The following is a 26,507-nucleotide window of genomic DNA, read 5'->3' on the forward strand; positions in this document are numbered from 1 at the left end:
AAGGAGTATTTATTTGCCTCTTCTTCAATTCAATTCTCTCTCATCACTTTAATTTCTCTCACACAAAAACACACACACACTACACTCATCCATCCATCCAACACATAAAAAGCAAACAAACGCAGACAAACAACTTCTAGTCATAGAGAGAGAAACCTAACTCATTTCAGACATTCCTTTTTCTCTCCTTTTTCAAAAAAACAAACAATTTCACCTCTACTTTTAATCTTAATATAAACACCATTTTTTTTCTTCCACTTTTTTTTTTTTTGGGTCTTCTGCTTCTTCTTCATCTGTTCATGGACACCGCTCAATGGCCTCAGGTATATATTCCACTTTATTGGTAGATAATAAAGATCTAATCTTTTTGAAGCAAATAAAGATCTAATCTTTATTACCTTTTTGTTTTTCTTGTGTTTTTTTTTTTTATTTTTCTTTTGTAATATAATTTGTTTGAGATTTTATACTTGTATAAAGGAAATAAAGTGTTCATCTTTTTATTTTTGGCTAGGAAAAAAGGATTAATTTGTTATTATTATCATATCATCTGCTGCTACTGCTGCTATAATTCTGCAAAAGTGAATTTTCTTTTCTGTTGTTTTTTCAAAAAAAAAAAAAAAAAAAAGTTCTTTTTTTTTGTTGGGGTTTGTTGTTTTGGTTGTATGTCACCTGTCTTCATCTTAATTTGTTTTTGCTTTGACTAACTTTGTTGGATCTTGAAGCTAAACAATCTTTACCTTTTATTTTCTTTCTTTTTTGTTCACTTTAATTTTAATTTTTTGGCACCTTTTTTATATTTTCTTTGTGTGTTATAGGAGATATTAGTGAAACCAATGGAAGAAATGATCCCCAACACATGCTCATCCTCAGCAACAGCCCAAATTACAAACATAAACACCAATATCAGTAATAGTAACAACAATAACAATAACAACAACAATTCGAAACCGAGTTCTACTTCTTTAGAGAGGAAAGTAAGGCCTCAAAAGGATCATGCCGTAAATTGTCCGAGGTGCAATTCAACCAACACCAAGTTTTGCTACTACAACAATTACAGCCTTACTCAACCAAGGTACTTCTGCAAGACTTGTAGAAGGTATTGGACCGAAGGCGGTTCTTTGAGAAACATTCCTGTTGGTGGTGGTTCTAGGAAGAACAAGAGATCATCAACCTCATCTTCATCGCCGTTGTCGTCGAAAAAGATTTCTTCTCATGATTTGGTTGCTGCTCAACAACAATCACATCATTTTGTTCATCAAAACCCTAATAACAAGATCCACCCTCATCATCCACATCAACATCAACATCATCATCAACAGCTTCATAATTTGCATCATCAAGGTCAAGATTTAAATTTGGGGTTTCCACCAAATCAGCAAGAATTCAGAAGTCTTTCTGAATTCATGCAATTGCCTACTATTGAAGCTACTAAAACCCAAATTCCAAATTCTGCCAATACTACTAATAATACTAGTACTAATGGTAGTAGTGCTGCAACTAATAATCATCATCTTTCGGCTTTGGAGCTTTTGAATGGTCTTACATCCTCAAGGGGACTAACCCCCTTCATGCCAATGCCAGTTCCGGTTCCGGATCATCCCAATGGCAACAGTGTTGGTGGTGGTGGCGGCGGTGTCTATCCATCCGGGTTTCCCTTACAAGATTACAAGCCGAGTTTGAATTTTTCGCTTGTTGAAGGTCTTGGAGATGGGTATGGGAGTTTACAGCAAGGAGAAGTGCACCAACATCAACAAGTAGTATCTGATCATCAACAACAAAATCAACAAACAGCTAATGGAAGGCTTTTGTTTCCTTTTGAAGATTTAAAGCAATCTACTAGTGGTGATCATAATAATACTAATAGTAATACTAACAATAATAGTGGTGATAATCATCATGAACAAAATGGTGAACAAGGAGATGTTTCAACACCTGGGTATTGGAGTGGCATGTTGGGTTCTGGAGGATCTTGGTAGCTTTACTCAAGATTTGCACAAATTATGGAGTAATTAATATGGTTTTTTTTCTTTTTCTTTACTTAATTTTCTTGTTTTTAATCTCTTAAATCTGATCTATCTCCTTTGTTCTTTTAGATTTTCTTAATGGGGTGATATCTGAAATGACTTGTTTTGAAGGGTTTTTGTTTTTTTTTTTCTTTTTTTGAAAAAAAAAAAAAAAAAAGCTAACAGATAATAGGGATACAATATGGGTTTATGATTCCTCTTAATTTCTGATTAGCTTGTTAATTAATTACTGATGATTGTGGGATTTTGAAGTGGGAAAAAAATTTAGTTTTTTTGCTTTAAAAAAAAAAAGGAAAAGCCCATAATTTTTGAGGGGCTTTGCCCATATACCATGTTAAGCAAAGTTAATTAGCTTAGCTTATGGTGTTTGTCTTGTATTGGAAGAGGAATTTTTCCAGATGATGTTGCATCAGTGTCTTAGTGTCATTGGTTGGCTTGCTATATATGGAGGAAAATAGTTTAATTATCATTGTATTTAATTACTATAATTTGGTAGTTTTTGTATTGAGAGTACTTGTTTTATCAAAGGGTTTGTATGTTGATACTAATTAATTAATGAATTAATTACTATTAGTCATAATTGATGATGAAATTCTATGCTTTTGTTTTATTCACCGTTTTTATTGATTTGTTTTGAAATTTTTAATGATGATATATGATTATCCAAATAAGCATGTACAGATCTCCAAAATGATTTTTCTTTGAAAAACAAAAAATTAAAAAACAAAAAGAGAAAAAAAATAAATGAATAAAAGTGGAGGTCAGATCATGGGTGCTCAAGAATATGATTGTATTTGTATTCTCTTTCCCTTGTTTTATGAGTTCATGCTAGGAGGTTTAATAACAAGGAGGCCCCATTTTTAAGGTCAAGTGTGAGATTTTTTGCAGCTATTAATTAAAGCATATTTTGTCCATGATAATGAAAGGAGCTTAAATAAAGCAATTAAAGCCCATAAAAAACCAAAATAAATAGAGTAAAATTAAAATCCCAGGTTTGATTTCTCATGACTTCACATGGGGCTTTCCAATAAAGTGTTAGTGTCTTTGACGTTAGACAGCTCTTCTCTCTTTCAAGTTATATAATTAAGTGTAAGTCTTATTTTGTTGTGCAATTTTAGATTTGGGGATGATATATCTTTCCCGAGAATGCCGTATAATTTAGTGATGAACGCTATATCTATCTGGTGGGTACGGAGTATTAATTACACAGTCGAACCACCACTATTAGTACTAGCTCCACTATCATCAAATTACAAGTTCAAATATGTACAAATGTAAATATATAATGCTGGTTCCACCTACTAAATTTCTATATCCAAACACTAGTCATTTTCCTTCCTCCCTTGGCTCAACAAGTACCACTACCTATAATACTATTCCTATTGAGTGTGGATTTAGAGTAATTAATATCAACATTTTTTTATTTTTTTTTAAAATTTTCATATTTCTATATTTTAGAGATTGTGTGAAAGATCTGACAAAGACCCTCCTGTTTTTTGGTCTAACAGGTAGGGAGGGGGTGCTTGCTGGGACCCACAAACATTCTCCTAGGGTAGTGTGCTAAAGGAATAATCTTGCCCACTTAATGGATCCATCTAGATCTAGACCTTCTAATGTGATAATTTTTAAATTATATCCTAATTATATAATTAATACTTATACAACATACAATCAATATTATTATACTGGTATATACAATATTATTAGTCAATATTTAGGGTCTATTTCAATTTACTGAAAATAAGTGAATTGATTGAGGTTGAATTGCACTGAATAGAGATTAAATGAATTATTTAGGATAAAAGAAAATTAGAAACTGAATTTAAGCTGAACAGAACAGGCCTTCACTAGTATATTTTTCTTTTAAAGAAGTACGCCCAATTATCAAATAGGTTCATTATATAGGTCAATCTGATTCGAGTTAGCTATTCCTTACTATACTGTGGGTAATAATGTAGAAAGTGTGTATTTGTTTGCTGTTATCCACCACATAATGTTGAGCGTCACAAGTGGGTAATTGTTGAGAGAGAAAGAGAAAGAGAGGCATGCAACATGATATGCAGTTCCCCACCTCCTGATGATGATGAATTCATAGGGAGTTGCTTTTTCTTGTTTCTTACTCCTTGGGTTTGTCTTGTCATTTCCACTGCATTGCATTTTCATTTTCATTTTCATTTTTCAGGAATTTTTGTTTACAAATTAAATATGGAGGATTATATGATATTATCTGATAACAAGAATATTTATAATTCTGGTAAAAAAGACAACTTCAGCATGCAATTTTATGGCATGTGTTTAGCCATTTTCTGAAAAATGGTTGTTTTTTAGAGGTTTTGTGGCCTAAGGTCGAATATCTGTTTGATCAAATGGAGACAAATGTTTATAGTATAAACATTTGTCTCCAAGTTTAGCACCCCAGTCTCCTATTGTCCTATGAATCGTACGTACTAAAGAAAAAGAATAGAGAGAAGGGCCAGAAGGCTGATTTTGGTTTGTTGTATTGGGAATCAACATTAATTTGTTTAGCATTCATAATTACTCTCTCCGTTTCTCTTTATTTGCCATACATGTAAAATGTACACTACAAAATACTCCAAATTAGATCAGATTAGAAACATTCAAATTATAATTTTAAATTATCATTTACTTATTGTTAAATATCGTTTATTGCATATTAAAAAATTATGAAAATTATTTATATATTTGTAAAGTTCATAATGAGACGAATCTAATAATATCTATTTTGATAATATTTATCTATATAGATTATTATTAAAATGCGGTTAAAGTTTAGGCAAATTATTAAATCAGATTAAATAATAAAAATTCTGATCACACCAGGTTAGACCTTATTAAAATCAGACCAAGTCTCTTTGTTCAAGTGAAGAGCACAAGTTTAGATAGGACAAATTATTAGGGAAGACTCAAAATTGAATATGAGGCAAATAAATAAAAACCAGTGAAGTAGTTAGGGACTTGGGAATAGAGAGTAATTTAACAAACCCTAAGATAAGGGCAAAATAGTCATTTCCAAACCCATGACCACTCATACACCATGATAACCACCACTTATAGGTGGCAATTCAAATACTAGGTCAAGTTCGGTGGGTCTAGTTGGATATATTTTAAAGTTGAGTCAAAATTTGAATCGAATTTTTTCAAGTCAGATTGGATTGAAATTTTTTTGACATCTTTACATGGTATCTAGATGAAGTAGGTCTTTTTTAAGTCGATATTGTCTCCTTTTTTCCCTTTTTGAAGAAGCTACGTGATACCACGATAGGTTGATAGAAATGAGCAATGAGCGGGAAGTGTATATAACCCATAGGGTTGGAAATACTTCATATAATTGGTCGGAATAAAGTCCTTTACAATACCATTTAAAGATAAGTAAAAAAGATGTCTGACCTTTCTAAGCACACATTTGAACAATTGAACTTGTTAAAGCCTTAAAACTATATCGATCAGCTCTATGAGTAAGGGCCTATTCTTTTCGGCTTATTTTCAGTTCAGTTCAACTCCAATAAGTTCAGTTCAGTTCTTAATTTCCTTCTCTCATAAAATATTCAGTTCAGTTGCAATAAGTTCAGTTTAATTCACTTCAGCTCAGTCAATCAGAACAGGCCCTAAGAGAGTCATAGACTTTACTTTAGTTTGGGTGTCAATGAAGAGAACTAGGATAGAAAAAAGATAATTTCATTGAAGAATACTCACGTATTTCTCGTATAATAAGTGAACTTAAGTTAAAACGAAATCAAGAAAAAGTTGTGATACAATATAAAGTTGGTATGTCAATAATCGTTCTAGAACTCATTGTAACATTATATTAATTTCTAAATTGCACCTTTCTGCTAATTTTTACTCTTTGGAACTGCCAAAGGGCAAACACTATTTACGACTTTACATAATCATCGATTAATCTATACATAAGACTTTGACTTAATTATATTAAGTGAAAATTAATACTCGTACCAAGTATGATAGTATGATACTATATGTAACAAGTGGGTTTATATATTTTATGATAAAGTGTATGATTATAACATTTGAAGATCGATAATATTTGATAATTAATCACGTATTGAAAAAAATAATATTTATTGAAAGATTATTACTGAATATAGATATTAGTAATGATATGTAAAGTGAGACAAAATAATCAAAGTAGAAAAAGCTGTGATTTTACATATCAATGAAGTTGGATTCCTTATGCTTTAATTTATATGCTCTACAGTCTACGCTGATGCTTTCAGCTTTCGAACTACGGGGATAGGGCGATAAGATTTTGTAGAGATATTTAGCTTTTTATCAATTAAATTAGGTCCCCCTACACTCAATTGATTCGTATATAATTTTTGATGCAAACTTGACATTAATATGGAGTATGATTTAAACAACACGAACCAAACGGATTTCGGCATATTAAAATAACACGAACCAAACGGATTTCGGCATATTAAAATAGGTGTCAGTAAAATAGAGCTCAATAGAGCAGAACAAACCATAACAGCTCAAAAGAATAAGGCTTTATACGGTACATGTTTTTAATTGATGTGAGTAGAATAAAATGTATATTTTAAAGTCCATTTCATTTTAATGTTTCTGTTATAAAACTCATACGTATATATTGTCTTTCTTACCGTCAGAAAAATTGATCTCCCTGAATTACTCTGACCTTAAAAAAGATTGTAGTGGTTCTGTGAAAGGGATGTATGAGAAAAAAATTTATCTTATGGTGAAGATGGGGAAATAATTTTGGGACCTAAGAGGCTAAGAGCCAAAGATTAACAACAAGATTTTATTTTTGTAAAACATGATGTACGGAGTTAGCCTATAGAGAAACTTATAGCATCACTATGAAGTATGAAACGGATAGAGTAAATTAATTTATACTTACTCCGTTTTGTAATAATTGTCACGATTAGGAGTGCACATAGCTTAAAAAAATATAGAGTAGACTTTAGGGCTTTTAATACTCCCACCGTTTTTAAATACTTACTCCACTTTTCTTTTTCGGCCGTTTTTAAATACTTGCTCCATTTTCTTATTTGGAAAGCTTTTACAATACTTAATTCATTTCTCTCACATAGTGGACCCAACATAAATCATATTTTGTTCATTTCATATTCTTTTTCTCTAATTCTCTCCACTACTTTTGCTTTTTATAATTTTTTATTCTTTCGCCTACCCAACTACCTTCAAATTTTATTACTTTCTCCAATTTCTCCTAAAACTCCGCGCATGAAGAAATGAAGCAAGTATTTTAAAACGGATGGAGTATACAGTAGTTCGTATAAGAGAGAAATAATACTCATAGAAAAGTAGTGAAGTGGGGTTGGTTAGAGAGAGAAATTAATAAGAGAGATAACAAAAACGGTTGCAATTATTATGAAACGGACATAAAGAAAAATATTGGGAATAATACAAAACAAAAGGAGTATGAATCTTATGTTTATACTGTATTTTTTTTTTTTTACATCAATAAAACACATAAATGAAAAATCAAGTAGTAAAGAGAACCCTAAATACATAATTAATAATCCCCATAAAGCATTAAAAGTGTGTGTATGTCCATACTTAGCTCTAAGAAACTTTAGTTTAAACACTAAAAAAAGACTAATTTAAGGAAAATTTCACACCAATAATCCAACCTTTTACTCATTTTCCCAAAATAATCCAATATTTGGATTAACCTGAATAATCCTAAGTTTGCTATTTATTTTCTCTCAACCCTAGCAGGTCACCCTACCCTTTACAACCAGTTATCATCCACGTGGCATTTTCTAATTGGTCGATTTTTTTTTTATTTTTTAAATTAAAAACATTATTTTTAATTCTGAAATTTTTTTTAAAAAAAAAAAAATCTCTTATTCCTTGTTTCTCTCTCCTCTCCCTTCTTCCATTATCAACCACCAACACCACTCAACACACTATTCCCAACCACCACCAACACCACCACCTACAACCCACAACACAACCGCAATCAATACCCACAACATCAACCCACAACCTACGACAGCGCCACAAACAACACCATAAGCAACTAACACCCGCAATACCAACCACCCACCTCGGCGCGCCGCTCACACCCACCCACGACAACCAACAAGAAAACAACCCCAACCCCTGCTTATTACAACCCCATAATTGAAGACATATGCCCCCAATATTTAATTGAGTGAGAGAGAGGAGAAAAGGAAATCAAATAAGATTTGACAGGGTCATGGGGAGGTAATAAATGGAGTTTGATGAGGGAGGGGAAAGGGTGGCGGGAATGTTCAGGGAGGTGAGTTTGTGGTTTCGAGGTCTGGGTATGTGGGGCTGGTGGTTTCGGCTATGTGGGATTGGGCGGTTTCGAGCCTAGGTAGTGTTGGAGTTGATTGCTCCAAACTTAATTTTATGGTCAATGAAAGATATTTTGTCCAATATGTTCTCAGACACAAAATATTACCCACCAAATTATATTTCCTATTTTGTTCCCCAAAATTATTCAATTCAATACAATAATTTTGGGCATAAACATCTCCATTACTTATATTCCTCCCTGATTCTTCTCCCTTGTATATGGTATTATAAGATCTCAATATACTTATATATATACGATGGAGAAAAAGTGTAATACCCCGTATTTTTGAAATGTATTTTCTAATTAGTATTCTCTTAAAAAGGGTATTTTAGTAATTTATTTTATTATTTGAATTTTGGAGCCAAAATGATATTTGAATTTCGGGGCCTCAAGTATTTTAAAACTTAATTATTATTTTTGGATTTTAGATAAGATTTATTATCCATTTATTTTATTTTAAAAACCGGATTATTTATATATATTTCGGATATTTTAATTAAACAAAATTATATTTTATTATTTATTTAAAAGGGCCAAAAATTCCTAAATTATTAACTATGATTTTCGAATTTTCTATGTGTAGAAAATCTGATTTTCTTAGTTATTTTATTTAGTGAATAATTGGTATTTTCCTAATTAATTATTTATACAAAATATATTATTTACACAATCATTTTTAATCCTTAAAATCTAGCAAATATTTCCTTAAAACTATAAGTGGAGGTCCGAAAATATGCGCATAGATATGCTCAATATTTTCGGCCACCATATGCTAATTTTAGGTTAATTATTTTGTTAGTTTTGTATTTTAATTATCTTCCTCAAAAACCTTATTTCCTTAATTCCTATTTTCCATCTCACAAAGATTTGATCATCTTATTTTCCTACCTTATTTCATCTTTGATTATTCCCCAAGTAATCTCTTTTTCTTTATTATTTTCATGACAAACACACTTTCCTAAATTCTATTATTCTTAATCACCTTAATATCAAAAGTTTCCATATTTTTTTATTCACTTCTCCAAGTAATTCCTTAATTCTTTTTACCATAATTCTTCCTACATTCTCTTGTCATAATTCTTGCATGAGCTAGCCTATAAATACCCCTTCATACCTCTCATATTCTTCACACCGAAAACCCAATTCTCTTCTTATCTCTTATTCTTCTTTTCCCTAAACCTTTTCATACTTTTCATACAAATATTATTTCGTATACCTTTAAAGCCGGTTTTTGGGCACTTCTGATCAGTTTTTGAGGTATTGATGTTTCACAAAAGATTTTTCCTCTCAAAAAATCCTTGAGGTTAGGCTCAAGAAGCACCCAATTCGGAGTTATATTGAAGGAGTTATGACCTCTGCAAGTTCTGCCTATTCTTTCCTACGAAAATTCAATTCTCTTTAATCCTAATCATTTATCTTCTTCATGGTTAGTTTCTAAAATACAAATACCTATTTCAAAGCTATAATTTTATATTAAAGTATTATTTTAAAAGAGTTTCATAGTCCATGCACATTAGATTTGAGTTTATGATAACCTTATGGTTATGTTATTTGCAAGGTGTATTCATGATTGAACTTTAAAAGTGTGAAGTGTTGATTGATATTCGGAATCAAGGTTCTTGAGGTTCTTTTTGTGTGGTTTTTCTAGCAAGGATCAAGGTACGTTTAGGTGGCTAGATACCTTTGAAAGTGATTGTTTTGAATGATTTTATGATAATTGAATTAAATTGATTTGAATTATGGTTTATGAAATAAATTATGTTTGGAGGTATTGATTTTAATATTTGTTTTAATAAAAGTATTTTGAATGATTGATTTTTAAATCATGTTTTGAATGGTTTGAATTACTTATCATGTTTAAATAAAGGATTTGATTTTAAAAGGTTTGTTGAATTAAATAAAAGGTTTTTTTTTTAAGGAAGAGTTATTGATTTTGAAAAGTTATTAATATGAGATTTTATTCTCAAGTATCTATTTAAAAGGTTTTGATTTTGAAGTGTGTGGAATTATTAAAAAGGAGTTTGAATTATATTGGATATTAAAAGGATTTATTGAACCATTGAATTATTATTAAATGCTTTATAACTATGTTGGTAATCCCACTATGCGGATTTGGTTTATTGATAAGGCCTTGGACTTTATATGACCGGGTCTTTCCTTAAGAATAGCCTTGTAATATAAGGAGACTAGCTTAGGGGGTGTACACACTTGGGTGAGAAATTGAATTAAAAGAAATTGGTTCTTAATAAAGGAATTGGTTTTATTAACTATTATTTTGAATATTGAATCATTGGAATCGGTTTTGGAATTTATTGGATTAATTATTGGAATTGATTTTTAAAGCATGTTTGCAAATAAATTGAGTTTACATTATCTTGCACTTATCGTACTTAGCATAATTTGCTAATCCGTATTTCTTATTTGTTTTGGTTCGCCCTGTTTACCGTAATGGTAAGCACTGTTGACTAATTTCAGGTGGAGTCAATAATTGAGCATATGGAGTCCCGGGAATGGATTCACCTAGTTTAGGAATGTTGGTCTCATCTTTATTTTGAGTATTCATAACAATGTTACTATTTTTATAAGTATTAATAAACGAAAGTTGAGTTTCCGCTGCAAGTTTTGTTATTGAGTTAAGAATTTTGAGTAGCCTTACGTAATCACGCGGCGGTAACACTCCTAAGTCTATCTCTACGGTACAATTATACGTATTATACTAGTATTTCCGTAGAGGGAGATTTGGGGGTGTTACAAAAAGCTATGAAAGATACAGAAAATTATATACTCCAATTCTTTATACCTCTCTGTCTACCACATACTACAATTAACACTACATACTTCTTGAAGAGACACTCCTACTCCTCTCTTTAGAGTGCACTGAAGTCAGAAGAGGAGACGTTAACCCTGGAGTTGGATCCCGCAGTCCTGCCGCACCGTAGAGGGGGAATTCTGATTTAGGGCAGTGGTACATCTCCCATGGCGTCTCATGAATTTCAGATAAGTTGTCCAATTTTAGCTTAATTTCTAACAGGTAGGAGTGGGGGAAGGGCTTCGGGTCTGGGTTTGGGTGGGGATGAGGTAAGTGATGGTAGAGGTGGTGGTGACTGAAAGTTCAGGTAGACAGGTGGTAGTGATGGTGGCTGAAATTTTGAAATAGAGTTGAAGAGGGAAGAAGGAAGGAGGGGGAAAATTAAGTTAAAAAAAAAAAAAGTTACTTGAAGTTCAGGTAACCAGTCAAATAGGCACAGTATGAGAATATAAGTAATAAACTTAGGATTATTCAGGGTTAATCGAAATGTTGGATTATTTAGGGAGAATGAGGCAAAGGTTGGATTATTCATGTGAAATTTTCCCTAATTTAATGGTAAGATGGTGGGGAAGTTAAACTTTCATACTTGTATAGATTATAGAAGTATATACTCGCATCAAATATTCAAATGTGACATGCTTAACAGGGACAAAGGTGAAATTATCTTATTGTATGATAAATAACAAAATATAAATAATAGATTCTTCATTCTCTAATTTCAAAGCTTTTAATAAGATGACCAAAGATGAACCTCTTCTCTAATGGAAAAAAATTCAATGCACTTTTTAAATCTGTATATACTCCCGTTAATACTACTGTATCATGGTTGATCAAGGAAGATGAGCAACTCTCAACTTATTACTTAATTGCTATTCAAAAAAAACTTATTACTTAATTTAAAATGGGAAAGGATCATTTCTATTTTGGATCAACTCGTAAGAGCAACTCCAATGGCAAGCTAATTTGACAATTAGCTTGACATGCCACATAAGCTTTTAAGCTAATTATCATTTTAGCTACTTTTTGCTCCAATGGCTAGTTATTTGCTTAATAGTAATTGTTGGATAGAAAATACATGGAAAGAGCTTAATTGGTGCAATGAGCATTTTATTTTGGCAAGTTTAATTCTCAAACAAATTAGCTTGGCAAAGCTAATTTGCTTAGCTAAGTTAATTGAGTTTTCTAGCTCTAATGGTCAAGCTAGTAGCTAGGGAATTAATCAAATTACAAGCAAGTCCCTAGCTACAACCATTGGAGTTGCTCTAAGCTCTCAAGTCTTGAGCACAACCAGCTTCTAGCTCAAGTTCAAGCTTTCCGAGGTGGTGCGTAATCGAGTTCTACTAAGGCCCTTTTACACCCTAATTTCCATACAACAAAGAACATTGGCAAGCCTAAAATAATCAAAAGCTAAATTTGCGGATTGCCTGTGAGGCTGTGACAATGGTAAACACTTTTACATATGGATATTGCCTCACCTATTCTATCCTTTGATGCTGACATTAATAGACAAACATGTTTATTTCATGAGTAACTAGTTCATGCAATCAGCAGACAGGCCGTCCAAAAATGCGTAAAAGCTAGACATGTCAGCTCAGGTACTTGATATTGCCTTGCCATTGACCAATTAGCCAAAAAATTTGGTTATACACCCTTTCCATTATAAAAATGACACCGTTATATGCAAAACAATTAAGAATCATACAATAGCAGATTATGGAAGTGAGAAATCTTTAATCAGTTTTCTCCATTAATTCCAAATATGCGAACCCTGTGCATATGAGGGAACTTGGCAACCACAAGCACAAAAACAGCAAGAGTGTTGAAGAAAAGCATTGGGTTCTGATAGTCGGTTGTGTGCGATGCAATCAAGTACCTGTGAGAAAATAGACATCCGTAGTAAATACTTTGTTCTGCAAGCTAAGTTACTCAAGAGATACCACTTTGGAATCAACATATACAAGTATGAAGTACTATGATAAAATGTCTGGAAAAGGCTGTCACTTGTGCTGTAATTAGTAATGAATAATGAATGGATTTTCTCATACTTTGTATATCCTTGCTTCAAGTTACTCTATGATTAGATTTTCAAACATACGATTACTTGAATCAAGTGATGGAATAAGGATAGAAATAACACAGCTTGTATTAAAGGTTACATTATATAAAATCACACCATATTGTTGAATAAGATAGGCTGGGCAAATATGTAAGACAACTAATTTCACACATAAGAAATAGTTCAACAATAGTAACTTCTAACAACTACAAAGTGTTCCATTACCAAGCAACATATAAATGACATATTATAACCACCCAATCCTCTTGCTCCAACTAGGGAAAAGGAAAACTTGTTGTAAATGGTGAGACAACCAAACAGTTGCACCCGTCAACAAAGTGTTCACAAATATCTATCAAATCATAATGCTGTATGATATCTTACTATTATCTGTAACCATTAAAATGACCAATCACAAAAGAAATTTTATCACTTTAAGGAAACAAACTATAGGCTTCATATCATAAATGACAGACAAAGTCAAACGAATCTTCAATATTAAATTGAGAACTGCTGAATAGATAGCTTAAAAAACGCTTCTCAAATTACACTGCCCAAATCGTTAACACTCGAAGTTAATTGACCTTTCTATGTTGCTTGGATAGTCCAACTCAGTAGTTCACCTTAAGCATCTGTGTCAAGCATTTAATACTCTAACATGGAATGGAGAACTGGAGACTTGACACTTCATTTTGGACCCCAAACATGGAAAATTTTCATATGACAGCCAAGTCCGAGTATCATAGCTTGTTAAAAAGTCAATTAGGACTTACTTTCTACTCCAGTATGACTATTGTAGCAACAGGTTAAACACCACCCTAAACTTTTAAAGGCGCATCATTCATGAGTTTTTGGTAATTGATGTATTATATAAATAAATACTTCGTAACATATTGTGGGATTTTCTGCTTACAAGTACAATCACTAGGACATTGACATAAAACTATCCTGCCACATTAATAATCAGTGCAACTTGAAGTACTGTGTCTAGGACTCTTAGGTGAATCGAATGACTCAGAGGGGGCAAACAATGCTACCACACCTGACAAAGGCTTAAAGGCTTTACATTTCCCAGATATCTGCCTTCAGTCACAACCAGATAAGCAGCAGATTGCCAGAATCTTCTAATAAAGTTGACAAACAATAGTTCCTTCCTATGAGCAAGGTCGAAAAGTTTGAATGTGCACAGAGCAAGGACGAATCTACGGAGGGATTAACAGGGGCCTCCCTGCGAGTTTGTGTGATACATATATAAAATGTCAGCTCGAGATTGCAACCTGGGTTCTGGCATAATGGTTGCTTGGATGGAAGTCAATCATATCCTAAACTACCTAAAAGACGCATGCTCAAGCCTCCTCAACCTTGTGTTTTCTTCTCTCAATGGCTAACAGCTGAACACTACCCTTTTGTGCTCCAGCACCACCCCCTCCCCCCGCCCCCTAAAAAGTAAATCAGTTGGCTTCACCCCAAGCACAAGAATGCAACTTACAGAACAAACAAGGCGAAAACTTGAAATAGACTCATTTTTCATCCTACATATGTCCATTCTATATTTCTGACATTTAGAGTTTATATGATTTTAAAGATACTCACAATACCACAGGAATAACGGTGAGAAATTTCCTATTCCGAGTAAGCTGCTGGCCATTTTCAATCTGCTCCCACCAAGTCAACCCATTGTAGATACCCTGATCATCAGAAAATGGTGTGCCTTTCTTCCAATGAAAGCAGTGATAAGTGACCTGAGTGAAAGAGCAAAAGTGGAATGCATTAATAAAACATGGTCAAGAAATATGTATACATTTTTCTTCTACCAACCAACACGGTTTATTACCATCCAAATGTCTTGCCACTCTTTGCAACTGAACAAAAAATCAAACAGCATAGAGCAAACAGTATAATTCCCTAAAAAACTACTCGACCAAGAACTACAAATGCATCTAATAGTCATCCCAGAAATCAAGAAGAGACGAGCCAGAGGAGCCACAGAAGAGATATGCTCAATGGCAGAATTCAGTATAACTATTGGTAGTTGAGTTGAGTTTAAATAAAGAACAATTGAACACATGATTAGTCAGGCTCATAAACCTCAGGATAATTGAACTTGCAAGGCAATCTGATCATGATTACCAAAGTCAAAATAAATCAACAATCACCATGACACCGCGATCACCAAAACCCGCAAAATTCAGTTAATCAGTCACCTCTATGGCACCGTTTACTTGACCAATATACAATTTTCAGATCAAGTAATTAGATTTCTTGGATTTTGTTTACTCAACAAATTGAATTCCACATAATCTCACCAAGCGAGCATAATCATTCATAACCCATCCTTCATCAAACACTATTAATCCAATTTACTCCTCCAAGGCAGAATTTTATAGGGTTTATACCATTCTAAAACTAAATCTTCCACATAAATACACAAATCTTCCCTAATTCCCATACATTCAAAACAACCAAATTTCCAATTTTGCGCCCCTTTTCTTGATCATCAAATACAGCCATATATACCCATTAATCCTTGATTATTCAGAAACCCAGAAAACAGAGATCCAAACCCAGAAAAACAAAACAAAAATTCAATCGAAGAAATCGGGAAAAGGGGATTAAATTAAACCCCAAAAATAATGGGAGGAGAGAGAAACTTACGAGAAAATGAGAAAGATGAACAATGGTCCAAGCCATACCAGCAGAACAACCAAGGAGAGAGAGAGCAAGAAGCCATGAGAAGAAGAGAATGAGAATGTAGGTAGTCCATACACCTGGATACGTCATCCACTCTGTATTCTTATTCACTTCTTTCGATGCTTCTGCTCTCACATACATCAATTTCTTCTCCATTTTTCTTCTTCAATTTTTCTGGGTTTTTTGTTTCAGAATTTGTATAAACTTTAAATATCAAATAAAGGGTATAAGAAGATTTTGATTTCTAAGTTTTGGGTAGGATATTTTTTGAAGGTCGATTTCCAGGATTAATCTTATTCAGTCTTCTACGAAAATACAATTATACAAGTATATTTATTGTAGATTGGCTCAACAAACTGTACTAAAATAAGAATTGAGGTGCAAATGTGCAATTAACTTCAAAGTCCACACGGTGTAGCCGTATAAGAATGAATAGTTTTGGTGTCGGTTATCAACTTATCAACCCGATTGGGCAATTTTTAGTAAAATAGTTTGTCAAATACTCCATAATTCTTATAAAAAAAAGAGTAGAAGCGTGTATTATAACTAAACAAAGATAGATGTAGCCGTAACATACTAAAATTAGCGATAGGATTGGGGTTAAAGAAAATACAAGAGTAATGCAAAATGTCAAAATTTTGTATATAGAGTTGTTCTGTTTTGACAAATTGTTATAATTGTTGTAGATAAGATTTGACAAATTTCATTGCCTTTATTTTATTGCATCATTATACAATTTTTTAGGAGTAAGCCGAGAATCTCTCTTTTTTTAAAAAAAAAAACTATGTTTATTTTGAATTGATTTAAGTGTATATATGAATTATGTTTGCTTCTCTCCCTCGTAATCATAGCTCTAAAGGTTACCATTAGTGATTTGGCTGATATTAGCCCCAGTTTTCCTTTTTTTTTTTTTTTTTTTTTTTTATAGTTAGTTCTTAAGTTTATATCCATAACAAAGTTCATTCTCTCTATCAAAATAAGTTTTAATCCATATATCGACTCTAATTTTTTTTTTAATGAGTGGTTGAGGGTTATTATTCTTTGTGTTCCACTACAAAATACAAATTAGTTCATTAATGGGTACTTGAGTGCATCAAAAAATTTCAATTTTTTCATCTGCATTGAGTCAAATCAAGGCCAGCTAAAAAATATAACTAATCATTCCTTGTGAATGGAAGTATGAAACAACAATACTAAAGAACGTGCAAATTGGAAGACCTTATCTACAACAATCATAACTTCTAAATATAGTGTTTCTCTTAAAACTTTAATCCACTATAGATGTAAACATATGTATTAGTTAATTTTGAATTCTTAAGTAAATGTCATATGATTTTCAATAAATAAGTTAGGCTTTATTTAGCATCATTTTTTGTATTCAGTTTTTTAAAATAAAAAACCAAAAATAGGAAATAAGAAAAAAATGTTTCTACTTTTCTATTGTCAGTTTTCAAAATTATTATGAGTTTAATAAATTTCACAAATTTTTTTATTCATTATATGACATATATCATATGATTTTGAAAAACAAAAAAGCCAAAAAATAGAAAACCACGGTATTGCCAAACAAACCCTTAGTTTTTGAAAAAATGTAGTTAAAATGGACGTTTAATGCCTTTAATTTATAAATTGGGCCTTACTAATACAAATTACAATACAATGTTTTAAAACATTACACAAACTCAATCATAATACGGTTTATTGCACTTGTACTCGGTTTTATAACTATAAACATTCATCTTCACATCCCAGTCTTTTGCTTTCTTCATGGTATAGAGCGATTGAGATGCTCATAGGAGCACAATTCGATCTCATATGCTTTCATAGAAGTAAAAAGTAAAGGGTTAGAGCACTAGAAACTCCAAACTAATTTGGAAAAGTTGGTGATTAGAGCCAATTTACACTTAAGTAACTCCAAACTAAACACACATAGCTTCACTTTTGAGCGTTGCAACTAGAGTAGGCCATGTTCACCTAACACGTACAACCACAACAATCATAAGTAACTACAAGTATTATTAGTAGAAGCCATGCATTTTGAGAAAAATCATACGAATTTCTTAATGTTGAAGGAAATCAGTTGGAAGAAACACAACTACACAAGTCAATTTGTGGGGTCTAGTTTAATACTACAAGGTCTACAACAAACAATTTGGAGTAATTGGAGTAATGACATCGTTCCCCACCTCATATCCCTCTAGTCTATCGATCAAACTTCATGGGGGCTCTTTGGGAGATTTCCCTTTAACTCCTCCCCTTGGATGACTCTCCTTTACCTTACAAAAACAAAAATGAGACTTTTAAGAGAGATATCAAACCAAACTTTTGATGAACAAGCCGAGCTTGATCTCGCAAAGCCTAACCAGCTTCCAGCTGAAATTCAAGCTTGCCTAGCTGACTAGCTGTGCCTTCAAGTTTCACTCGGTTCATATACACCCAAGTGCATACCGCATACGTCAAAGAAATATAGGTCATTAGCAAGCCCGAAATAAACAAAGCTGAATCTCACAACTGTGTAATGTGCAAAACGTCTACAATTGGCTATTGCTTTACCTATCTGTTCGCCGACATGAATTGAAAAAGGTATGTATTTCACAAGAAATCAGTTCATGTAATCAGCAAATAAAATCAGAATGTTAATACGAACATCCACTAATGGAAGTAAATATAAACACTTCACCAAAATTTTGTTTAAAATACACCTTTTCACTATAAAACAATCAATATGTGCATAACAATCAAGGATCCTACAGGGTTACAGGCTTACAGCAGCTGAGACTGGAAGTTTATACTTAGAGAACTTTTAATCATTGTTCACCGTTAATCCCAAAAATTCGCACCCTATGCATACGAGGGAACTTGGCAACCACAAGCACAAAAACAGCAAGAGTGTTCAAGAAAAGCATTGGATTCTGGTAGTCTGTTGTGTGAGACGCAATTAGGTACCTGCAAGACACAGGACATAAGAACATTTTTCTACAAGCAAAGGGTACAAAAGAGAGTTCATAGTTATAAGACTTATAACTTCCGACAACTATAAAAATAACAGTTTTCAGTCTCCTTTAGCGACACAGCAGGTAAGTGATAAGACTATAAACACCAAAACATCTTACCTCCAACAAGGGAAAGCATAAATCACAGTGAGGCAGATGGCAATGGTGATTGATGACACAATCAAACATTTGTCCAAATAACCAAAGTGTTCACAAAAAGCTATTCGTTCATAATAAAAGTTACCGGGTACCAATAACACAACCAAGCATGAGCAATTCAATGTTTAGAGAGGTCAAGACAGACAAAATCATCAAGAGTTTGACTGAAAAAGGATGAGTAAAACTAATCATATAAAATTCCTCAAATTACAACACAGACAATTAGAATCGAAAAGCTCCACATCAGGGATCTTTAGAGTAACTTGACAAAGGCAATTATCTGTGTCACAATGAGACAACCGATACTCTAACATGGGCATGGACACTTGACTATTCATTTTGGACCAAAAATCATGCAAAATTAAAGCAAAGTGAGAAACATAACTCTATCTATTCACATGTCAATCTTGCTGTAATTCTGTATTGCAGTACTTGTCTTAAAGATAAGCTTTCTGCTTACAAAGATAGGCTGATAGGACTGAGATAAAGAGAAAAGTCAAGTGGTCAAATTTATGCACAAAGAACAGTGTCCAGACTGAAGCGAAATCTAACTAAGAGGGGTCAACCAATACGGAAAAATACAACAACACTTGATAGGTAAAATATACATATAATGCCACATAATACAGATGATCAGGGGCTCAGGTTTCATAGTTTCTTCATTCTGTCACAACCTGAAAATAAACAGATAACTGCCAGAACCTTTCATCTAACAAAGTTGTAAATATTTTGTTCCTGCCTTATAGTAAGATGGAAAATTAATAGAAAAAACAAGTCAAACACTTAATTAAAGAGTAAACACATTCATAAGGTAACTATGATGGCCTATGTACTCACAACAAAACAGGGACAACGGTGAAAAATTTCCTATTGCGGGTAAGTTGCTGGCCATTTTCAATCTGCTCCCACCAGGTCAATCCATTATAGATGCCCTGGTCTTCAGAGAATGGTGTGCCTTTTTTCCAATGAAAGAAATGATAAGTGACCTGAGCAAAAGTGGAACACATTACTTAAAATTTGATCAACAGATAATGAGATATGTAGGAAACAAAACAGTGGGGAAAAAATGGTAAGGAAAATATGCTAGTAGCCAAAGCATCCAACATGATGAAAATGAATATGTTAGCTAGTAGCCTAGCAATCATCATAAAACAAACAATTCTAGTACCCTAAAATAACAACCCAACTACATAAGCTTCTACACTATACCTCCCAGAAATGAGCAGAGGTGCCTCATGAATAATATGCTCCATGGAAGATTATATGTTTTCCAGAGTAAGCATACATACTGCTCTAGACAACTGAGTCTATATGAGAGCAATATGATTGAAGTGACAAATAAATTGATTCAACCATGGTTTATGTAGCCGACCCCACTTATGGGATTATGGCTTTGATTGATTGATTGATAACATACAAGTAACTTTCTTGTAAACCATGTGTGTGCTAGGGTTTGTATTCTAGAATTACTTCTATTCAGAAGTGAAACAAACTAAAAGCACAACTTTTTTTTTTTTTTTTTTTTTTGGGGGGGGTGTTAACATGAAAGCATAACATGAGATGTTTGATTTTGCTAGGCTGATCTACAAGATTGGGAATTCATCATGATAAGTGAAGCGATATGAAATCAACAATTCTTCATCTAACACTGAGATCAACAACTGATGATGCTTTTGATATTCATCATGAATATCCGTAAACACTATCTTCATGATATAGTTTACTTGATGAGAAAATGAATTTCCCGATTTAGTAAAAGAACTACCAATTTAATTCATTTAGTTTTATTCACTTAGACTTGATATTCATCTACATACACTTCATCACTGGTAACAAATCCATTATTAGTTACTCTCCGTCTTCCCAGGGGCATAATGGATTAATGGACATGCTGCCTAGCGATTCACTTGTCCAAAGAAAGATTCTATTGGATTTCGACTCAATTTAAAGAACTAAAGAGAGAGTATTATCTTCAAAAGCAATACTTCTCCCATAAATACACAAATTCCTTCCTTAATGCACTAAGCTCATACACCAATAGCTTGATTCCCATTCTTGCGATATTTTGTCTTAATTAGTGAAGATCATTAGAAAATGATTCGTCCTTAATTAGTTAAGTACTTAAGAAACCCTTGTAACATCAAATTTTTCATAAGATATGCTACTATGCTAGCAACTGCATATAGAGCAGTATCAGTACCCCACCAACACTAACTTCTCAAAATGTTTAACTCCGAATTAATACCTCCTCTCCTTCTTTCTTAATAATTGCAACACTATGACTTGTGTACTATTCAAACACACTTTAGTAATTAAATCTAATATAACATAATCATTAAAGTTAATAAATCACGATCATGTGCGATCTTGGTAGATTCATCTCAAATACAATATTGCAATCTTGAGAAAGAAACTAAGTAAGAATCAAAGCCCAATTTCAGACTTATTTTATTGGTGACTCAATAAAAAGTGATAAATTTCTTCCTATATTAATCAAGAGAAGTTCCCAGTACCCCACTAACATAAATTTCTTAAAACAGAGCTAAAGTGTCCAGATTTATTTAACAAGAAACACCCAATATCTAAATTCTTATACTTGTATTATGATTGGGTGATTATCAATTACAGTGAACCCTAAAGATCCAGCCTTTAAATAAATAAATAACAACTTTCACAATATCAACAAGAAATCAAACATCAAAACAATCAAGAAAATGAGGTAAAAAAAAAATCAAAAAAAAAAAAAAAGAAAAAAGAGAGAGAGAAAAAGAAGCTTACGAAGAAATGAGAAAGATGAACAATGGTCCAAGCCAAACCAGAAGAACAACCGAGAAGAGAAAGAATAAGAAGCCAAGAAAAGAAGAGAATGAAAATGTAAATACTCCATAAACCTGGATAATCTACCCATTCTGTATTCTTATTCATTTCTTTTGCTGCTTCTCTTGTAACATACATTTTCTTCTCCATTTTCTTCTAGTTCTACCACTTTTAAGATTGAAAACTTATGAATTTTATGAAATTAATTTAATCCACTTTAATAGTGGGTGTTATAAATTTCGATTGATTTGGAAAATTGATGTTGCGTTTTTTTTGGTTGCTAAAAAGATTGAAATGGGCGTTAATAATATAATATGGCCTATTTGGGAAAGAAGACAAGAAAAAGATTGATTTTTTTTTTCTAAAAATATTAAGGGGGAAGGATTTGGATTAATACTCCGTATTGTTTTCTGAAGGGGTTGATGGCAGGAAACTTCCTATTGTTAACTTCTTAATGTGGGTGTCATGGAATGCACTTTATTTGACTACAAGATTAGATATTTAGAAGAATAACTAAATTCTCTTATATAAATACCCTCAATGAAGATTATTCAATGATATATCCAATTATTCAAAGAGAATTGTTCGACTTTAAACTCAATTTGTGTTTGAATTTAGATTATTTGATATGTCTAATGTTGATTGATGTGTCATACTAATATGCAATAAATTCAATGACTTGAATTACAAATATTCTAAACTAACCATTGTACACATTAGCCAAATTGAAACGTTTGATCAAATTTTAAGATGAAGACAGACTCAATAAAATCAACTGCACGAGGGTGTGAAGGCTTGACCATTTATTTGAGCACTCATGAGCAATCCAAAAAAATACTTAGCTAAGAAAATTCAAGAAGTGTACTCCGTATAAGGAGAAGAAAGTTATTCTTGGTTTGTAAACTTGTATGAAGTTTTGAGCTTAATACAACATATTTTGAGCTTTGGGCTAAAGGTGGGCATCCTCATGCGCAATGTGCCACCATAATTTTGGTCAGCTTGGTTTGGAACATGTGAGCACCATGCACGGTGTGGTGCGCCTATCTTATATTGGGCCATTCCAGGATGAGAGTATGAGACCTAAATGCTAGTACTTCTCAATTCGCATGGTTCGTGACTATCAAATTGCCCAGTGACAGAAAAGAATTAGATGTAGGGCTGTAGGCGATTTTGTTCTTGGTTGTTAACTTGAATGATGTACAAAGACAGTTCAAAGACTTAATAGGGCTGGCTCCCTAAGAACCTTCTGAAGAAAGGTCATTCTCATTCATAACTGTATGGAAAAAATCAAGAGTTAGATCCTATCATCGATCTACTGGTAAGATACAAACTAGTTACTACATGTGAAGTATAAAATATGTCAACATGGTGACAAATTCTGCACATTCATGGTTCAAGTAATTCTACTATAGCTTGTCACCATGAATTGGTCATCTCAATTGAAACCTTAAGCCACATTGAACCATAGGTCCAGAAAAACCTGATTAACATCAAACATTTACATTGCCTAGCATGAACTGAAGCATGTCACCATTGCCTTAAATCAATATATGAAAAGGCAATATACAATTATACAGCTAACAGCAAGCATAAAAGGAGTAGAAAACCAGGTCAAGGACAGCTTGTAAAAATTAGGACAGCATGTCACCATTGCCTTAGGTTAATGCTCGCGACTTGAATCCATTGATTTACAATTCTCAATGGTGCTGAAATTGGATTGTAAGTAGAAAATGATCAAATTACATACTCTTCTGACAGATTAGGGCCAAAAGGAATAATCAGGAAGATAAATCAGAGCTCACCGAGTCATTACTTACTCTATCCAACCCCTCTACTAACCTTCTCTTAGAAGACTTTGTTCTGTAACACCATATCTCAAAAGCTTCAGTTAAGTCAGGATAGCCTAACTGTTCAGATTCCATCCAATCACCCAGTATATCAGCCTGGTCATTTGATGGCAATGCTACTATAACCGAAACGATAGCTCCCTGGATGCCCTGGCATAGGTCTTCATCCATCCTGTAAGGGAAGCCTGTCTCGTCATTGCCCACAGAATCCAGAAGAGGCTTCATTTTCTGAATATAAGGAAGCCATGTCTTCAACAATTGCATCCTACATGCAGAAGGCAAAATTACAACGCCATAGCCCACCGCATCCAAAACCTTTGCAGTAATCTCAATAAGCTTAAACTTTAAACTCCACATGACAGATTCCAGCTTTGGGTGTTCAGCCATGCTTAATATGAAGCTTGATAAATCAGCCCACTTCAAGACAAAATCTCCCATTAGATTTATCTTTGGAAGCAAATTACATAACCATTCAAGACCACTTAGATTGTGCAACATATTATTCTCAGAATTTTCAAAGGAAAGGTCAGAGTGTGATAGGAGTGATGAAAATTCCTTTTGGAACATCATAAACATCTGAGAAAGACCCTTTCTTATCTCAGATCTTACTTCATCATCAGCAGTAACTAGTGGGGTTTCTTCATCTTCCCCTAGCATATACTCTATCTGCTCTTGAGCGGAGATCCTAATTTCATCCCCAAATGGAGGGCAAGGGGGAGAGATGGACATGGCATATCGAATTGCAGCAAGAAATACATTTTTGGTAGAATTTGGATCTAGAGGCTTAAGCCGGGCCAAAATAGGCAAGGCTATATCACCAAGTTTAGGCACAATTCTTAGTATCTCCTCCTCTTCCTTGTCTTCCCAAGGAACAGCTTCTAAGTAATCAACACAGGTTTTCGCAATTTCTTCACATTGTAGAGACACTGCTACCTGGAGAACACCGAGGGCTGAATTAATGCTTTTCCATGAGTCAATAAGTGAGCTGGCAGGAAGGTGAAGGTAGCTCAAGAGATGAACATAGTGATCATAGTCAACAACTGAGCAATGAACTTCAATGCAAGAACCAAAGGTAGGGGACAGGAGCTGATCAGCAAAAAATTTGCTCTTTTCTTTCAGGACGGGAGATTTAAAAAAGAATAATCTTTGGGTTCCTTGCTCGTTAGTTCTCAAGCAAACGGCGATGTCTTTGATATTATGATCATCTCTGGGTTCACAGCTCTTTTCTACTGCAGCTTCATCCATATGTTGTGAGAAAAGTCAAAATGACTCATACTTGTGCAGCTGAAATGAAGTACGAGTGCCATTGACATCAGAAAACTACATAAATCATGCAAATCAATGTCCGGAAATAGCGTCATATTTACAGCTATGATATTCAAGTCCCTAGCTAATTCGCTATACCAGAAATGGAATCCAGGGTTTCATAAATGGAGATAAAACAAAAGTAAAAAAGACATACTCCCTCCGTCCCTTAATTATATGTCTATTTATTTCATTTATTACTCACATAATAGAGAGAAATAGGCATATAATTAAGGGACGGAGGGAGTACTACATGTTATATGTCTTATCTTTTCAAGTAATGCAAATTGTGTAACCCAAAAATGTACTAAGGAGAAAGTGTTTCATAAGTTATGAATCTTAAGATCATTATTCTTAGTTGTTTGTAGATAGTTTGCGGATTAAATTGATTTAAGTACATCATTCATCAATTCCTAATTAAATTAAGTTCGGAACAACGAGAAACACAATTCACAATACAGATAACACGATCAACCGATTATCAAACCTTTCAACAGCAACCACTACTTCAATTCCATACAAAAGTACGCAATGGCAACAATATATCAAATTTCTCCCCGATAATTGATTCATACTAGCATAATAACTTTACCAAATAAACATAAAATCAGGCACATACACAATATCAATCAGTCAATCAATTAATTCATAAGCATATAAATCAAACAATTGAACCTATTATATCAACCTGATTGATTAATAAACAAATTCAAAGTTCAGAAAGTCAATTGATAAAATAATCAAACGAAATTAACACAGTAAATAAATTACGAATTCACCTAAATATGCTCAACTTTTTATTCAGCCGAACCCTAATTCAGTAATTCCTAAACAAATCCAAAGTTGATACCCAAATTTTACAAAAATTGCATTCGATTAACAAATTACAAAAGCTCTGAAACAAATCTGGAAAAAATGAAAATGAAATGGAAGAGAGAGAAAAGTACTGACATAGAAATGGCGCGGCTATTTTGCGAATTAGCGGTTTTGCTGGTGGCTGTTCGCTGTTGCGGTAGGGCGGTCTTTACTAGTTTACTGTATTGAAGAGAGTATGTGAGTAGACTAGAGGAGAGTCGTGGGGCTCGACACTTTTTCAGCTCAACTAAATTAAACTAAACTAAATTGAGTTGAGGTATAAAAAAATAGCTACGGTTTTGAAAACAGATTCCTCCTAAGGCTGTTAGGGTATTCCGGGGATATCAAGAAGTCCTAGAGTTAATGTCCAAATGTCCCTAAGTTCCACCTTGCAAATAAAGGTTTGTCTGAGAGCTCCGCCTTGATGTCCGATAGCTCAGCCTGCAAAAAAGAGAAGGTTAGCTGCCCTGGGGATGCGAACCAAAAAAGTCCCTTCGATGCTTAAGTCATCGAATTGTCCTTTTTAGAATGAGAAAGAAGAGAGAGAATACTTTCTAGAGAGAGATTCGGAAAAGTCCCAATCATTAGTAAATGATGAGATAATT

General features: G+C 33.3%; 3 protein-coding genes, 1 long non-coding RNA gene and 1 pseudogene across 6 annotated transcripts; 2 read left to right on the forward strand and 3 right to left on the reverse strand.

Annotated features, from left to right (window-relative positions):
* On the forward strand, positions 1-2,134 carry LOC145569246 (dof zinc finger protein DOF3.7-like). The gene is made up of 2 exons (XM_081628611.1): positions 1-323; positions 816-2,134. Exons 1-2 carry the CDS (start codon positions 300-302, stop codon positions 1,974-1,976), a joined length of 1,185 nt encoding a protein of 394 aa, XP_081484737.1. The 5' UTR covers positions 1-299; the 3' UTR covers positions 1,977-2,134.
* Positions 2,135-9,329: 7,195 nt separating this feature from the next.
* On the forward strand, positions 9,330-10,989 carry LOC145569247 (uncharacterized). Its single transcript, XR_014096075.1, has 2 exons — positions 9,330-9,796; positions 9,929-10,989. It is a non-coding gene; the product is annotated as an uncharacterized LOC145569247 (long non-coding RNA).
* Positions 10,990-12,763: 1,774 nt separating this feature from the next.
* Positions 12,764-16,279, reverse strand: LOC145569248 (uncharacterized). Its single transcript, XM_081628612.1, has 3 exons — positions 15,891-16,279; positions 14,829-14,977; positions 12,764-13,052 (listed from the first exon to the last, which is right to left on the reverse strand). The coding sequence occupies exons 1-3, from the start codon at positions 16,080-16,082 to the stop codon at positions 12,914-12,916; spliced, it is 480 nt and encodes a 159-aa protein (XP_081484738.1). The 5' UTR covers positions 16,083-16,279; the 3' UTR covers positions 12,764-12,913.
* Positions 16,280-18,557: 2,278 nt separating this feature from the next.
* On the reverse strand, positions 18,558-22,167 carry LOC145569249 (uncharacterized). The gene is made up of 3 exons (XM_081628613.1): positions 21,857-22,167; positions 19,916-20,064; positions 18,558-18,872 (listed from the first exon to the last, which is right to left on the reverse strand). The coding sequence occupies exons 1-3, from the start codon at positions 22,043-22,045 to the stop codon at positions 18,734-18,736; spliced, it is 477 nt and encodes a 158-aa protein (XP_081484739.1). The 5' UTR covers positions 22,046-22,167; the 3' UTR covers positions 18,558-18,733.
* A 1,197-nt stretch (positions 22,168-23,364) lies between these two features.
* On the reverse strand, positions 23,365-26,197 carry LOC145569250 (BTB/POZ domain-containing protein At3g05675 pseudogene; annotated as a pseudogene). 2 transcript variants are annotated; one of them, XR_014096077.1, is made up of 2 exons: positions 25,999-26,197; positions 23,365-25,062 (listed from the first exon to the last, which is right to left on the reverse strand). The product of XR_014096077.1 is annotated as a BTB/POZ domain-containing protein At3g05675 pseudogene, transcript variant X2 (transcript). The 2 variants fall into 2 exon arrangements; XR_014096076.1 differs by having other exon boundaries at positions 23,365-25,026; positions 25,999-26,196.
* Positions 26,198-26,507: the final 310 nt, after the last annotated feature.

This window comes from Chenopodium album, chromosome 11 (assembly GCF_948465745.1).
Source record: "Chenopodium album chromosome 11, dcCheAlbu1.1, whole genome shotgun sequence".
NCBI classification, from domain to species: Eukaryota; Viridiplantae; Streptophyta; class Magnoliopsida; order Caryophyllales; family Amaranthaceae; genus Chenopodium; species Chenopodium album.

Coding starts and splice junctions, on each gene's coding strand:
- LOC145569248 (XM_081628612.1), bottom strand. CDS start 16,082: ATGGAGAAGAAATTGATGTATGTGAGAGCAGAAGCATCGAAAGAAGTG. Junction 14,978..15,890: donor TTCATCTTTCTCATTTTCTC/GTAAGTTTCTCT, acceptor TCTTTCACTCAG/GTCACTTATCACTGCTTTCA. Junction 13,053..14,828: donor ACCGTTATTCCTGTGGTATT/GTGAGTATCTTT, acceptor ATTTTCTCACAG/GTACTTGATTGCATCGCACA.
- LOC145569246 (XM_081628611.1), top strand. CDS start 300: ATGGACACCGCTCAATGGCCTCAG. Junction 324..815: donor ACACCGCTCAATGGCCTCAG/GTATATATTCCA, acceptor TGTGTGTTATAG/GAGATATTAGTGAAACCAAT.
- LOC145569249 (XM_081628613.1), bottom strand. CDS start 22,045: ATGGAGAAGAAAATGTATGTTACAAGAGAAGCAGCAAAAGAAATGAAT. Junction 20,065..21,856: donor TTCATCTTTCTCATTTCTTC/GTAAGCTTCTTT, acceptor ACTTTTGCTCAG/GTCACTTATCATTTCTTTCA. Junction 18,873..19,915: donor ACCGTTGTCCCTGTTTTGTT/GTGAGTACATAG, acceptor TGTGTCTTGCAG/GTACCTAATTGCGTCTCACA.